This window comes from Pecten maximus, chromosome 4 (assembly GCF_902652985.1).
Source record: "Pecten maximus chromosome 4, xPecMax1.1, whole genome shotgun sequence".
NCBI classification, from domain to species: domain Eukaryota; kingdom Metazoa; phylum Mollusca; class Bivalvia; order Pectinida; family Pectinidae; genus Pecten; species Pecten maximus.
The window spans coordinates 32467083-32483340 of record NC_047018.1 but is presented as its reverse complement, the minus strand read 5'-3'; the positions used below and the strand labels follow the sequence as shown (position 1 = coordinate 32483340).

The window sequence follows — 16258 nt, the reverse complement described above, 5'->3', positions numbered from 1 at the left end:
GCAAAATGGAAGCCCACAGAAAAGGTAAGATAGCGGAAAAACTTAATTTACAACATATGTCCAAACAAGATTAATTCTGTCTTTGGGATAGAGATATTTAATTTTAAATAGGTTTCAGAAAAAAAATTGTGTAGAGAATTGTGCCATTTTGGGTCAAATATCATAATATTTTGCAATTTTTGAGAATTTTTTAAGCTGTTACCATGGTATTCACAGCTCTAATAATCACAGAAAATATCAGTTTACTTATCCTTCAGAGCTCTATTAAAATTGCAAATGTTGTACAGATTTCAAATATATATACTTTATTAGAGGTTATATGTAAGGTTAACTGGCAATGTTTACATATCTAAAGCATGTGCCATATTTTTCAGAATTTGGCATTTTTACTGTACACTGCTACCTTATAAGGGCTGAAAAATGTTATTTTTTGGAAATTGTGCTTAATTATGCTTGATTAAGCTTCATTTTAGTTCATTATTGCTCAAAAATGCATAAAAACAATTTAAAACTTGTTTATTATCAGGCTTGTCATATTAGAGGAATCAAGGGAGGTAACTCGCATATTTACCCATTTTAAGGGTGGGTTAATTAAGCATAATGTTAATGAGTCAGTGTAAATTGAAAAGATATTCTATGTTTTATAACAAACCCAAAATAACTTATTGGGTATCTAACAAACCATATAGACCGAATTCTGGTTTGTTTTACCTGATTTATTACCCCGTATCCATGGAAACTATTTCAGTAAGTGTTATTTTTTGAAATATTTGGTGAAACCATTATTTTCAATTTATTTATACATTGGTAAGCATGTAATTTCAATTGATGGAGTGTACGGTTGATACAATATTGTCAATTATTGTCACTTCCTTCGGTAAAGCAGAAAAAATAGCATTTTCCGCATAAAATGGGATCAGCGGACACTTTCATATGATCATTGGTACATATCTGAATTACCGGGGTGGAAACAGATGACTGTGATGTCATAGGCATGACATTTTGAAATCTTGGATGTCATGTCATGATTTATCAGTTAGAATATTGCATGTGTTGCTAAGCTGAGGTTTGGAAAGGAATTTGGTTATTTATTATGACACCATTGAGTATTTATGACGTCATAGATACCATCTGATGACGTCATAGTTACTGATGACGTCATGGTAACTATGACGTCATATTACAAGGCTAAATTTGATAGTTGTATAGTATTTTTTGCTTGATTACATGCACAGAGACTCAAAGTACCACATTCAACTCAAAACACAACTTTATTCAAGAGATATACAGAATTATGGGAGTTTTCATCTTTAAAATTACCTCCCCTTATTACTGGATTGGGAGAAAAAGTTGTCAAAATACACCTCTCAGGGAAATCAGCAATACTCTGTGACTATTAAAGATACACAGTAACCCGATATGTCATTTTGTTCGTCGGAACATATTCTAGACATTCATGGGGTTTTTAGTAAAATTAGAATTAACGAAAGTGATGTATAAGGTAGCACACCACAGTAAGACAGCCTGGCCATGGGCAATTTTTTTGTTAAGCAAATAACTCCTGTATTATGATATGTATAAAAAATGAAAAAATAAATGTACACTATAATTGGTATATCCAGTATGAAGTAGTACATACAGGCTTCACATTTATTAAAACAAAAATCAATAAATTGGTTCCGGATTTTAAATATCCGGATTTTCCGAACGTGTGTTTACACAGGAAATTTAGTTTCGCCTACAGCGCAAAATGGAAGCCCACAGAAAAGGTAAGATAGCGGAAAAACTTAATTTACAACATATGTCCAAACAAGATTAATTCTGTCTTTGGGATAGAGATATTTAATTTTAAATAGGTTTCAGAAAAAAAATTGTGTAGAGAATTGTGCCATTTTGGGTCAAATATCATAATATTTTGCAATTTTTGAGAATTTTTTAAGCTGTTACCATGGTATTCACAGCTCTAATAATCACAGAAAATATCAGTTTACTTATCCTTCAGAGCTCTATTAAAATTGCAAATGTTGTACAGATTTCAAATATATATACTTTATTAGAGGTTATATGTAAGGTTAACTGGCAATGTTTACATATCTAAAGCATGTGCCATATTTTTCAGAATTTGGCATTTTTACTGTACACTGCTACCTTATACAGTACTCATTGACGAACATAAAAACAGAGCGGAAAGGGAATTACATGATTAATCTGTGTTATACTTAATATTCTCATGAGACTTCTTATACAACAGCTATCATCGAGTCACAGAGCTTTGGTCAATGTAACTGACACACTTACCGGGGAAGGAAATAATTCCTGGGGCTGACAGTGTCCTCCAGGCCCCTGTTCTCCATTCTCATCAATATACAAATGTATCTTTAAGTTCCTTCTGACCTCTCCGATTTGTGTTTTTGACACACTGCACTCAGCAGTTGGGAGTCACTGTCAACCCGAGGCGCGGTTGACTTCCCCAATGTCCTGACTTCACATTATAAAGCTCAACCTGGCCACAGTATAAGCAAGAGTTTGTATTTAATTCCCATATAGATCAGTTACACATGTACTATCAAGATCAATCATCTTGTGCCAAGTCCGGGACTCTTTCAAAGTTAAGTTTACATGTTCAAGGCAGGTCTATGCATATGGTCACAGGGGCTTTGGTCCTCTTCAGTGGATCCCTCCCCTGGTCAGGGGGAGTTAGCAACACAAGATTTTACATGGAAATAATAGATAAATGTTCTTAGCACCTAGTTACACATAGAACGATTATATAATGCTTTACATCTAAACATTCCATAAACAGATCTTATACCTATTCTTACTTAAATATATATATATCTATATATATTTGACCTGTCTGTAATTCCCTGTAATGTATTTAATAACAGTCTGTGCTTTAAAAATGTATAACAATAAACCCGTTTGCAATAAAATTACTAACCACTTTTCAATGCGAGGGTAATTAAAACCGCCAACAAGTAGAAATGTTAACAAAGAAGCTGAAATCTTGTAGTTGTTTCGATAGCGAGTCAATGCAGTGGATGGGTCCAATTTGCCATTTTGTCCGTTGTTCCGAGAAACATAGTTCAATTTTTAATTTGATTGTGGATGTATACACATATTTACATCTCTGACTGATCAACGAATTTTTACCCGATCATCTCTGCACAAAAAGAACGTCAAGTGAGAATTTTGTCAAAACCTAAACAGAATATTGCGGAAATGGACGCATATGTAACTTCTCAACGAGCCAAGCTAACAACAAATGGCTGAAGCGCACAGTTCCTAGAGAGCACTTGACCACGTCACTAATAAATCTGTGTCAATACACCCTGTGTTTGACAACCATAGTGAATCTGAGACGGAAATTATGGATTGTGAATGCATGTATACCAATTAATTTAAAACATAAAAGGTATTAAACTAAAGTGTTGAATTTTTTTCTTATAGTTTTGTTAACAGTACTGGTGTCTTTACGTAGATTCACTGAAATCTTTGAAACCACTGCTGCCGTAGTTACCAACGTCGCAGCACACCCTGAATGTTATTATCTTCGTAATTTATTTTAACGAGTTGCTTGCTGTAAACATAAGGATTGTACCTCATTTTGACTGCGTATACGGTAGTATGCCCGCAGTTGGTAACGAACATATCCTATGGAGCGCTAACCATAGGAAATGTTCGTTGCCAATTGTGGGATCGCCAGATTTTGATTGACAGATCAGTTCGACCAATCGCGTGACGCGTTACAAATAACTTCGGCGACACATGAAACCGCCGCCATTTTGCCCGTCACTGTCGGACTTTTCTGAAGTGTCACAACAATGGTGAAAAGATGCTGCTGGGGTACCTGTAACACGGACAGCAGGTTCCCCGACCGTCTGGAAGGTGGGGTGACATTTATACCCTTTCCTAAACCCGGCAGGAGTTTGGAAAAATGCAAAGAATGGATAAGACTGTGTGGCAGACCACAATCACAACTGAACGAAGAAATCTTGCGTGAGCGTAGTAAAGCCAAACACCTGTTTGTCTGTTCTAAGGTAATATTGATATTTCAATGTCATATCCTCTTTATATAAATGATAATGTAGTAACTACTTTAGATGACTGCCATGCTCACAGAAATAGGTCGTATGTAGCGTATGCGTACATGTGTGTGTGTGTGTGGGGGGGGGGGGGGGGGGGGGGGGGGGGGGGGATGTACGATACCATACGAATTGTAAAGTATTTCTACCGAGTGTTTGAACATGTTTAGCACAGTGCATGTTTCTATAAGAAAAAATCAGCCACAGGGACATGCGTACGCTTGAATCACAAGGACATGTCTAGTCCTTATATACAGCATAGGTAATTCTGACTATTTTTTAATATTAGCTGTTGTTTACATTTTATGACTGTATATATATCCTATTTAAAGATTTATTTTAAAGGCTAAAGCAGTTCAGCTCTATGATTTAATAACAACTAACTCTGGCATGAATTCATTTCAATAACAGAAATATTTGTCAGACATACCGGCACTTGTCCAATCTATAGATCTATCAAAATGAATTACTTTTAGATGGATATGACACCTGAGACAGCATACATGTATTTAAAAAAAAAACAACCAGTAAATGAAATAAAATCCCTCTCTGCATGCACCTTACACATATAGTACCATAAAAATATAACTATTTATTATAATATATTATACTATTTTAATAAAATGACTTTTACCTGTGCCTTTACTGGGAATCAAATTTTGTATTTTTTTTTCATTTAAAGTATCTTCATTTTCTTATTGTAGCATTTTGTTGATGGGAAGCCATCCGATTTGTATCCAAATCCAAGGTCTGCACTTCCCTATGACAGGATAACACCAAGCAGAAAGAGACCAATGCCAAGACCTGATTTGACAAAAAGTACCAAACGAAAAATTCTGGATATCGTGGACGAAAACGATAAGTTAGTAATGTTGATTATTTCTATTTAAAAAAAAAATTAAAACACATACATTTATAAACATAGTTATTTCTACATTCTTTTGTATCAAAACAATTATACAGATCAGGCCTTAATTGAAAAATTGTTTTTTTTTTTTTTTTTTTTCAAACCTGAGCTATGTTTTTTTCAATGGGTAGGTAAAAAAAAAATTTGTATATGGTTCAGGGCCCACATGAGGCATTTTGGCAGGTAGTGTTAAAACACAATATTTGAATTTCACCTTAGTCTGGGTGGGAAAATGGAACAAACCTGGCACATCCTCAAATGAACCTAGCTGTTAGTTAATAGGACATGGTACATATATAACAAAATCAAAATATTGACACTTCCACACACTTTGGAGACACTCTGGACAAGGTGATTCATTTTAATATGTTGCTATGAATTCAACACAATATGTAACTCCAAATAAAAACAAATACTTGTATTTAATATCTTTATTTTGATTACAGCATCGAAATGGAGAGCATTGTGGTGCCATCTGAAGTGCAATTAGACATGCAGAAAGATGACAATTTGCTTATGAAAGGTAACTGTTTACAATACCCCATATTTTACTTTGCAAAATAGGTTTGAAATGGTCAACATAAAAATGGGTCAGTTTTTCCACCAGAGTTTTCATGGTTTCCTTATGTGGAAGGATTCTGTCAATGTTGAAGTCCTGTTTTGTGTAAGTTACAAAGTCACAAAATTGGGCACCTGTGACCAAAAGCTGCCCTTGCACTTGGAACCAGTGCATATGCATATTAGATAATTCATATTTCCCTCCATTTTTTTCTAAGAAGAATTTGTTGCTGTTGGTGCATGCATCTTCAATTGTCATGTCTCTCACAGAATATGGGCACTTGATTTCAACTAATCCAGTAACCATTTTGTCACAGACAATTGCATCTGGGGTAGCTCCTATAAAGGGTAGCTTGGGGTTTATCACAAGGCCAATATCATGGATATGGTTGCCACTTTGTTTGATGTACATTTGTTTGGCTATTAGTTCATTTGCCTTTCCATAAGATGTTGGAGCTGATGTAAAACTTCGCTCCTGAAAAGTGCTCATGAAAGCATCATTTATAATTTTTTTTCGAAGCATTATCCTACCAAAGTTTGATGCAGTGATTCTTTTCTTTCTCTCTGTGAACCACAGTTGTGTATCTGACTGAGAGCGAGTTGACTTTTCAATATCCTGTGCCTCTGTTTGGGTTAATGATACATCCCCCCATTCTGGTGTTGGTGCTGGTACATCAATACAGCTGGGTAGCTCCTTAGGAAATGCTATATCTCCACATTTGTCAGAATTTACCTCCCTTGGTTGAGTGACAGGTTGTATAAGGGGAGCCTGAAATTATAAGGGAAGTCTGCCTGATATTATACAAACTAAAATTAATGTGATCATCACAACACAAATATGTTAAATTGAATAATAAATTAATAATATTATGGATGATACAAGTATTTCATTGAAATAAGAGAAGATACACTGTAATTAAATCAATAATTTAAAGAAAATACTTTTAATTTTTGTTGTTTGATGTATATCATCCTCTCTTATCTTTGATTGAACAGTTGTTATCTGTGTAATATTTGCTATATGTACATAGCAAAAATTGCTATTAGTTTGTGTTTGTATTTTAAACAGATATTTCCTATTTTTCAGAAACACAACCTTTAGACCTACTGGCTCTGGCTGCTGAAAACAGAAGATTAGACCAGGAGCATGCCAAACTTATATCAAACAACGCACGTTTAAGTGAAGGTTATTCCAAAATGATACTTCAATATGAACAGTTATGTCGAAAGACAACTTCCCATGAGGTACAGGGGGATTCCAAGGCCATGTTCAGCTGTAATAATTTGAAACCATCAGATTACCAGTACTACACCGGATTTTCCAGTGACAGATTTCACAATTTGGTCAAGTTTTTTATCCCATCAGAAGAAGAGCCATTTACATTTACAAAAACAGTGAGTGGAACAAAAAATATTTCTTTGGAAGACCAGCTTCTTCTTGTGCTGATGAAGTTACGACAAAATTTTGATTTTGTACATTTAAGTAACCTATTCATGTTTTCTTCTCAGGCTTGCAGCACAATATTTTCCAATTGGATTAATTACATGTTTTTCAAACTTGGTTCACTTGTGATTTGGCCCAAAAGAGAGGAGATAGTGAGGAATATGCCATCGAAGTACAAAGAGGATTTCCCTGACACGATTGTTATCATCGATGGAACAGAACTCAAAATTCAAAAACCAAGTGCATTAAATCGACAGAGTCAGTGCTACTCGGACTATAAATCCTGTACTACCTTGAAAGCTCTAGTTGGTGTTGATCCCAGAGGATCGGTTATCTTTGCCTCAATGCTTTTTTCTGGATCTATTTCGGATAAAGTTTTAACCAAAGAAAGTGGTTTTCTTAACCTTCTGACAGACCTCATTGAGCAACAGAAAATAAACAGAGGGGATGGTATCATGGCTGACAAGGGTTTCCTTATTGAGGATGAACTGAAGGAACTTGGACTCAAGTTAAATATTCCACCATTTGCTTCAAGTGGAGCACAGATGAAGCCAGGGGATGTTTCAAAAACTATAAAAATTGCAAAACACAGAGTTCATGTGGAAAGAGCTATTGCACGTATCAAGCAATTTAAAATTTTGTCTGACAAAATAAGCCTATCTTTATTTGGCTGTATAAACCAAGTTTGGTTAGTTTGTAGTTTGTTGACAAACTTCATGCCATATTTAATACAAGACTGATCTTTTTTGTATTGTGCCTTGTACATGTTCCATTGATACCTCTTTTAGTATACAGTCTAAGATATTTCATGTATTTTATGTTATGCATGGGATATATTGGTTTGGTTTATTTTATTTTACCTAATACAACCAGGGTCATTTAAGAATGAGCTGGAGTACCCAGAGGAAAACGACCGACCTTCCATCCTAAGGTCACTTCCAGGCAGTTGCCACAGGGTTTCGAACTTGCAACCCAGAGGTGAAGGGCCAGTGATAAAATGTTATGATCAGGACACCTTAACCACTTGGCTTCCACGGCCCATTATGCATGTGAAAGATATTTGGTATGATGTTTAAAATCCCTAGAAAATCAAGTGTTTAACCTTATAAATAATAGTTATAAAACAATTACATTTGAATATCATGCAGCATACATACATGATAGCTTAGAGCTGAACCGATGAACTGGGGGCCTAATGGGGTATTAACTGTACTTGTGTCACTTCCATTTTCCACCAAGTATGAAATGGGGCTGTTGCTGAGACTCTTTAAATGAGCAATATCGGATGTCGTCAGGGGCATTTTCCTGCAATGTTAATATATGTGATAAATGATATTTAGGTTGAATTCTCTCAACTGTATATTCACATGTTAAACTTCTGCAGTTTAATTGATGAAATTGAAATATGTACATGAATGTATAAACAACAAAATTAACCAATTTGTCAATCAAAACCTCAAAGGAAGTTCCACTACACTCTGTGTGTTACAAATAAATTAAACGATATATTGAATGGTGCGACTCATCCTACCAAAGGAATATGTATCTCAAAGAGTATCATACTATGTATACCTATTGTCAACAAAAGAGGCAATAACTGGTTTCCTTTTCCGATTCATATTGAGTGGTCTGGATATGACCATCTGCGACACAGGCTCTGGCTTTATTTTATGTCCTCTCGGTTTATCCCACTGCTGTGGTAAACTTGTTGATGAAGGCTGAGAGGGAACTTCTTTCAATCCAGCGATTTTCCACTCCTCAATTATAACTATCACAGCAAGAATGTGTGCACACTGTCCAGATATTCTGTAAATTTTGGTTTTCAATTATTGATCTCTTGCAAACATATCGATGGCAATTGCAGTTGATTGTATTAATATTGACTTTTAAATACATTCCGGTATATACAATAAGGACTGCAAATAAAGAAGGTAAGATCTAAACAAAGATTTAAATGCTGTTATAAAAATGTACAGTAATTAAATTAGTTTTAAAAAAAAAACCAAGATTGATCAGATAAATCGATTTGTAATTTGAATCAAATTTTTATTTTAAAATGTCCTTTAATTCAGTGCCATAATTATTGAGTTACTGAAGTATGTCCACACATATATATATATATACATACCCATTGTTTAATGTTTAAAAATCTGTTTAACAGCTGCATGCATGTTAATATCAGGAACATCAAAATCCGTAAAAAAATCAACTGCTGGAAATGAAAATTTTACTTGTAGAAAATGTAATGTTGTTTCTGATAGGTAAAAGGAATAATCTTGGTTGTGTAGATGGACTGGACTGGGATGATCAGGATTAATTACCAGGTAGCTCAGTCATTAGTGTGTCTGGTAATTATAAGAGTACCGGCTGTCCCAGGTTTGAATCCTTTTTTCATTTGATATCTAATTAGGCTGTCGTGGATGTTAAAAACCTGATAGCCATACATATTGTAGTCGCTATCATGATATGTGTAATGTAGCCTATTTAGGGCCTATACATCGGTACAATATGTTTTGACATATTCCATCATTGCTTTTAAATCATTTCATTTTAAACGATATGCATGCACCATTGCAACACGAATTTAATTTTATGATTTAAAAAGAAATATTTTGTGCAAGGACCCCATAACTTGTTTTAACAGCTTTGGCTTCCATTGGATATTGTAGTGAAAATCCAGGGAGAGCGAGCTGTTTTCTCAACAATATTTTGAAACTTTTGTTCTACTTTGATAGATCTACTGATAGGCCTAATTTGGTTACATTGTTACAGTACTAGTCATCACATCAACTCTACTGTCAATAAGGCAAACAGAACATTCCCTTCTGGAATCAATTTATCTGCTTTGTTGATATCGATCTGTGATATATATTAATATGCTATGTGTACTAAACTGTAGGCCTAATTATTCTGAATTTTAATGTCTGTATTCATGTTGTTTTCACAATTTTTAATTAAAATGATTTTTTCTTAATTTACACTTAATATTGTTCTATTTTCACTGGATCAGAATGGGAGATGCAGTGCCATTTCTATTGCATTTGTGACTCCACTAACGTCATGCATATTTCTTTTTGCCTTTCGTATTCATTCACGTATTCATTCAACGTAACCTTGCACACATAGGCTAACATGTTAGGCCTAATTGATCACACACTGTACATGCACTCAAACAAAATACAAAAAGAAATAAAAACAAACAAACAACAAACAAATCAGAACATCTTAACTAGTTTATTATTCCTACCCAGCTTTACAGCTGCAATGCGCATCTGTGATCTTCCGTTGATCGAGGTCTATATTGATGACAGTTGAGTGAGGGTCCTCCGACTTCCTCTGGCTGCGGTAAACCCGGGCCGATATACACGCATTTCTGCTGCTTTCGCCGCTAATTGTTACACATTTGATGTAGCTACCTCTTGCAAAAGAAATGGCCTTTTGTTTCTGTCGCAAGGTAGGAGTATAAGGCAGGTATGCCGCAGAAACGTCGTCGGGTATGTCGCCGAAAGCGGTCTTGCCCGCCATATTTGTTTACGTTTGATGACGGGCCTTTCCTACTTGACAACCGTCGTTAAGGTGGGCGTGGTTAACTTTGATCTGGCGATCCCACAATTGAGGGCATACTACCGTACACGCAGTCAAAATGAGGCACAATCCTTAAATAAATCAGTGGTTTAGTGTTAAAAATAAATTCATCCCACATTCTGTGTGACTATTCGCGATCCCAGAAAACATTCAGAAATGCGAAAAACACCTCAAAGATATGACTTACATTCACTTTCCTTCACAATTGTCGCCATTTTTTACCAAAGGCCAACAGAACAACAACAACCGGTGCTTTTCTTTTTACCAGTGTGTAATCATACCTAGCAAACGCGAGGACAGTCGTTTTCCAAAAATGGTAGGTTAATGCTTGAATAAACTCTGCACATTGAACAGGAATTAACCTGACGTCAGTTTATACAAAGTAGATTTACTAATGAAAAAACGAAAGCGACTCTGGAATACCCCAAATTACAGAAAAGACTATTTGAATACTATGGATAAACAAGTCATTTTCGGAACCAAATTATTGGACATATGAGTGTTGTTTTGTTCATCCAATCGTATAGTGCTTGTCCTTAATAAAAGACTTTTATCAAGTCAACTTAACATCGTACAAATTTTCAAATGCCTTAAAATGCTAAATATCCACTACAGACAAGGATGAACCTTATAATACACATAAAACTGGCTGTCCCTACCTGGCTATGCTTATTATGTAATTCTCTAACGATTCGCTTCAGGAAGAAATATTTTTCTTTACACACTGAAACAGTTTGTGTATAAACATCTGCATGAGTCACGAAATTGAACATACGATACCATCCTGTCTTCAATATTTACCTACCCAATCACAAACTACAGACAAGGTAAAACGTCCCGACAATGTGGTCCACAAGCTTAAGGCGAATCGTCTGTGTGATATATGTAGTGGTGGTTATTTATCTAATCACAAATCTTGTTATATTTAATTTCAGATTTAAATTGTCACTGAAGGAACGTTATAATTCATCATCAAACTGTACCGAACAATTTATATTTTCTGAACAAAGGATATCAACACTGTAGGAAGGAAATCATTCGTAACAACTGTTCTAACTACGACATCAGTGTACAAAACAGAGGTGTCATTTAACAACTTTTCCTACCCACTGGACGTAAATATGGTAAAACTTGTACAGGAATACAGACGTACTGGATATGTAAAGAATCGTGTCATCAACAAGTTTACATACCGTTACCTTCATAATCCGACCAACAGATGTGCGAGTAATGGTGGAGGGCTTCAAAATCACACGGAGGACGTATTTGTGGTGTTCCTAGTGAAGTCAAAGAGTAGCCATTGGCAACAAAGGAATGCGATTCGGCAGACATGGGGTAATCCACATTATTTCAATAATATTAACATCAGAACAGTATTCGTGCTAGGTACGCCTGTAAATGAATCTCTTAATCCCATTTGGGATGAAATTAAACAATTTAACGATATTATTTTAATGGATTTTCACGATACCTATTTCAACAATACATTGAAAACATCTACCTCATTGAACTGGGTACCAGAATTCTGCCCAAAAGCACGCTTTATTGTTTTAGTTGATGATGATATTTACGTTTCACTGAAAACATTGGTTTTGTTCCTTAACCGTCTACCAGCTGATAAGCGTATCAAGTTGTATATGGGACGAACATACGATGGTTATCAACCCCATCGTAGCACTGAAAGTAAGTGGTTTGTTCCCGTGTCGGAGTACCCATGGGACACCTATCCACCATTCGTAGCAGCCGGAACAGTCATAATGACTATGGATTTTGTGTCGGACGTACGGACAGCATTGCCGTATACCAAATTGTTCCGTCTAGACGATGTCTACTTGGGCATCATCGCATACAAACTTGGTATATCACCTGTTCACAATGCTAACGTATATGGGCATCGGACTACGTCAAGAAACAAATTCGTTCTGGCCTCACATGGATTCACACCAGAACAAATGAAAATAGCATGGAAAATGAATAAATCCAGAGAGAAATTCCAAAACAGAATGATACCATGAGGATTCAAGAGTTTCACAATTCAAATATTTCGTTTCTGTATTGTTTATACCAAAATCAATTACCTTATTTTTTACTTCCTCTCTTTCCTACAGTCTTAAAAACAGATACTTTGACACAATTAAATGCGTCAAATAATATTACTTCATAGCATTTCCTCTTTCTGGCAATTGGCATATGTTTGGTTCCCCGACATACTGAGTAATAGGAAGGCAGAAAAATAGACCTTGGCATTACCACCTTCAATTTTCAAAAATCATTTTAAAGATTCTTTAGGCTGATTTATGTAATTGACATCAATGGTTTTAGCGATGATCAATTTACATTATAATAAATGCCGTTGTGTATTTCATAACAAAATTTGTTTCCTTTCTTTATGTTAGTCATGTATATGTTAGATAAATGACATTGTTTAATATGTTCCCCATCTTCTTATAAAGAGGTTCTGAATATTGTTTTTTCCTCTTGTGTAACATATATCTTTGTACACGTTTGTACAAACAAGTTAAGATGAATTTATGTCGTCATTTATATTTATATTAAATAACACGTAGGCCTAAATAAATGACATTCTTTCGCTTTCAATCTTTGATGTCTGTTATATTTTACCTTTATACAAACAGGCCACATCCTTATATATTTTGATGCAAAGCTAAAACACTTGCTACAAATTCAATGTCATTGTATTGTATTGTTTTACGGCCAATCCGCAATTCGAGTTATTAAGGACAACAACACCAGATTAGAAGGACGTTTACAGAAAGGAAACACCCAAAACTTAAATGGTGAAAGACAGTAATCTAAAATTCACTGATATCTCACGAACTGGTTGCAATGCAAATTATATTTTATGGTAGAGTTTGCATGTAAATAATGAAATATAAGCGATGTAGGAATGGGCAAAAAATATTTCAGACATTTCGTTATACAAGGTCCCACGAGTCTGCTTGAAATTTACATGTATATATGTCATATTGACTTTTTCAAAAAAATTATTGTTGTGATCATAAATGTTTGGTTTCATTTATTGCTTTGGTCCAACTTGTTACAGATGATGTATAACGTAGACAACCGTTTAATTTGAGTCATTCGTGTCATTATATATGTCCGAATGTTTAGTTTTAAGGGGTCTAACGTCCATGCAACAGCCAGGGTCATATACGGACGGGTGTCAAGGAGACACCTATAGACAAAAAAAGCATTTAAAAATCAGACTAGTAAATAATATCCTATAAAACATATGTGTCAAAATATAAAATGTATATAAATTTAAATTAACAAGTTTGTCTGATCATATCTATACACTAATTTGTACATGTGTGTTTGTTGACTCATATCTGATATTTATATATATATTTATTTCTACCACAATACACTCAAGCCATTATATAAATGTGCCGACTGTTGGATATATATATGTTATATTCCACTAGTGGAATAGATCTTCCGGTCTTTTGATTGGTCAAGAATTCGAACTTTGACTCGAGCTGCAATTGTTATTGACGTCATCCATAATCAAATGACGTCACATCATCTGGTCCCGGCCGTCACCTGTACACCTTATTTGCATAAGCGAAATAAGACTTGACCACGTTTTTTTTTTATTCAAGCCAATATTTTTTTTGTGGTAGAAACAGATCACTTGGCTCGTGATTGTTGAATATGGACTATATTTCACACTCTCTAAAGCTCGTGTCTTTTGTAACTTTTAAAAAATAACTTAATCGTGTGAAATAAATTCCATTTCCAACAACCACTCGTTGTGTTACCTCTATGTATATAATGATGAAACTAGTATTCAATTGGTATAATTGGTATCAATTTTATAATAGTCTTACCTCCTATCATTTTCCTACTTTACCCTGGAGTTATTGAAATGACAATATTATTGTCCAAGTTACATGCTGAATAATTTGCAAAAGTGCTGACATGTACATTATCATGTACTCAATTTCATGCCACATAAATCCATATGATATTTATAATACGACAATAAAAAGTACTGGTATAACTTCAAATATTTACATTCTGTGTGACAGTCTCCCATTACTCCTGTGTTAAACAAGATGGTATTAATCACCGTATAAATGCAGCCCAGATCACATGACGTCACTTCCGTCAGCGTCAAAAAAATGTTTGACTGCGTTTCGGGTGAATCAAACCTAGCAAAGATTTCGACTTAGAACAATCGCGTAATTATGACGTCATTTTGGTGCTTTGTTGATCATAGTAACGCGAAGGCTTTGTATTTCACATCAATTTGAATGCAAACTAAGCACTACAATGAAATCGCTTTCACATGTGCCGTTCTTTCAATTGAACAAACAGGGGAAAAGCTGAACTTAAACCCCAGATTTAGCAAAGAGAAATTGAAGTTTAACGTATCTTAATGTAAATATAACAATTAAACGCTTGTTAGATTGTATTTATTGTCAATATCAATGCAATCTGGGTGGCAGATAAATATTCATGACGCCCTCTACTTATTTGTCACCCAGATTGCATTGATATTGACAATAAATACAATCTACCAAGCGTTTAATTGTTAAATATTATACCGTATATATTCATATATCTGTGTACTATATCCCATAAATATCTGATGCTCACTTGTATTTTCACAAATTTCATCTAGTCCGATTTTTTATATTACTTTTATACCATCACATTCTTATGCAAACATTGTCAAGTATAGAAATAATGCTTACAATGAACGTTTCTATACCCGCTGTTCAGGTTATGAGATCCCAGAGATATATGCCTACTGTTTTGTATAATTATGTCCCGCAATCATATCCCGAAGTAATTTGTTCTGCATTTCTTTTGTCCTCTTATCACTATCTCCATAATGAACTTCTATTCACATTCAATATCGCTTCAACACCAACGTGCATGTACTCTGTCGGTTTGTTATGATCGGCGTGCTTACTCTTATACCCCATTATCATTTTATTCAAAACTTGTTTTATATCCTTATCTTAAACTATATAAGTTTAGTCTTTGTCTCTACCATATGAAGATACGTTTATACCTTAATAAACTCATATAGTATTATTTATAGCTAATGTATGTGTTAATCCATAATTTCCAATATTGAATTTACTTATAACCAAGTGAGTCTTATGTTCTGAATAATTCGATCTAGCCAAGTAATAGCATGTGCAAGCGGTCCGGTGACTATTATGTAACATCATGTATTGGTTAAATATTGTGCGTCGTTGGTCTGAAATCAATACAAAATAGCTGAGTCGTCTGTACGTACATGTAATTATGTCCTTGTTCATTTATATATATGTTCTGTTACTTGTTATTTTGTGTACAAATCGAATGCATTTCCATGTAGTAATAACATATATGTATGCTAGCCCAGCCCTCAACTTATTATAGGTATGTACTTGCTATATCATACATTATGTCCTGTTCACATTATACCACCTTATAACGAACCATGGCTATGGTTAATACAGTAATAGGTCCATTACGTGACGGGACAAGTATGAACACCATGGGGTGTACATTTCTAATAACATGTTTTAATAAGATGTTGGAGGAAATAAATATCTTTATGATTACATATAAAATTACAACAAAACACCAGTCTGGTTTTACACCTAAAGATAAAACTGTAAATCAATTATTATCTATTTACTGTACCATGCCATGGTT

At 34.7% G+C, this 16258-nt stretch overlaps 2 protein-coding genes across 3 annotated transcripts; both read left to right on the top strand.

The window, feature by feature from the left end:
* Positions 1–3707: 3707 nt before the first annotated feature.
* Positions 3708–9968, top strand: LOC117325860. Of its 2 annotated transcripts, none has more exons than XM_033882358.1 (4): positions 3708–4040; positions 4790–4947; positions 5439–5515; positions 6638–9968. In XM_033882358.1, exons 1-4 carry the CDS (start codon positions 3825–3827, stop codon positions 7732–7734), a joined length of 1548 nt encoding a protein of 515 aa, XP_033738249.1. In that variant the 5' UTR covers positions 3708–3824; the 3' UTR covers positions 7735–9968. The 2 variants fall into 2 exon arrangements, with proteins under 2 accessions (XP_033738249.1, XP_033738250.1); XM_033882359.1 differs by having other exon boundaries at positions 3933–4040; positions 4768–4947.
* A 1441-nt stretch (positions 9969–11409) lies between these two features.
* LOC117325859 (beta-1,3-galactosyltransferase 1-like) lies at positions 11410–13177 on the top strand. Its single transcript, XM_033882357.1, has one exon. The coding sequence runs from the start codon at positions 11701–11703 to the stop codon at positions 12592–12594; it is 894 nt and encodes a 297-aa protein (XP_033738248.1). The 5' UTR covers positions 11410–11700; the 3' UTR covers positions 12595–13177.
* Positions 13178–16258: the final 3081 nt, after the last annotated feature.

What these genes read in the sequence shown, in the direction of transcription:
- LOC117325860 (XM_033882358.1), top strand. Translation starts at nt 3,825, where the DNA reads ATGGTGAAAAGATGCTGCTGGGGTACCTGTAACACGGACAGCAGGTTC. An exon ending in ACCTGTTTGTCTGTTCTAAG is followed by an intron (nt 4,041 to 4,789) that starts GTAATATTGATA and finishes TTCTTATTGTAG; the next exon opens with CATTTTGTTGATGGGAAGCC. An exon ending in ATCGTGGACGAAAACGATAA is followed by an intron (nt 4,948 to 5,438) that starts GTTAGTAATGTT and finishes TTTTGATTACAG; the next exon opens with CATCGAAATGGAGAGCATTG.
- LOC117325859 (XM_033882357.1), top strand. Translation starts at nt 11,701, where the DNA reads ATGGTAAAACTTGTACAGGAATACAGACGTACTGGATATGTAAAGAAT.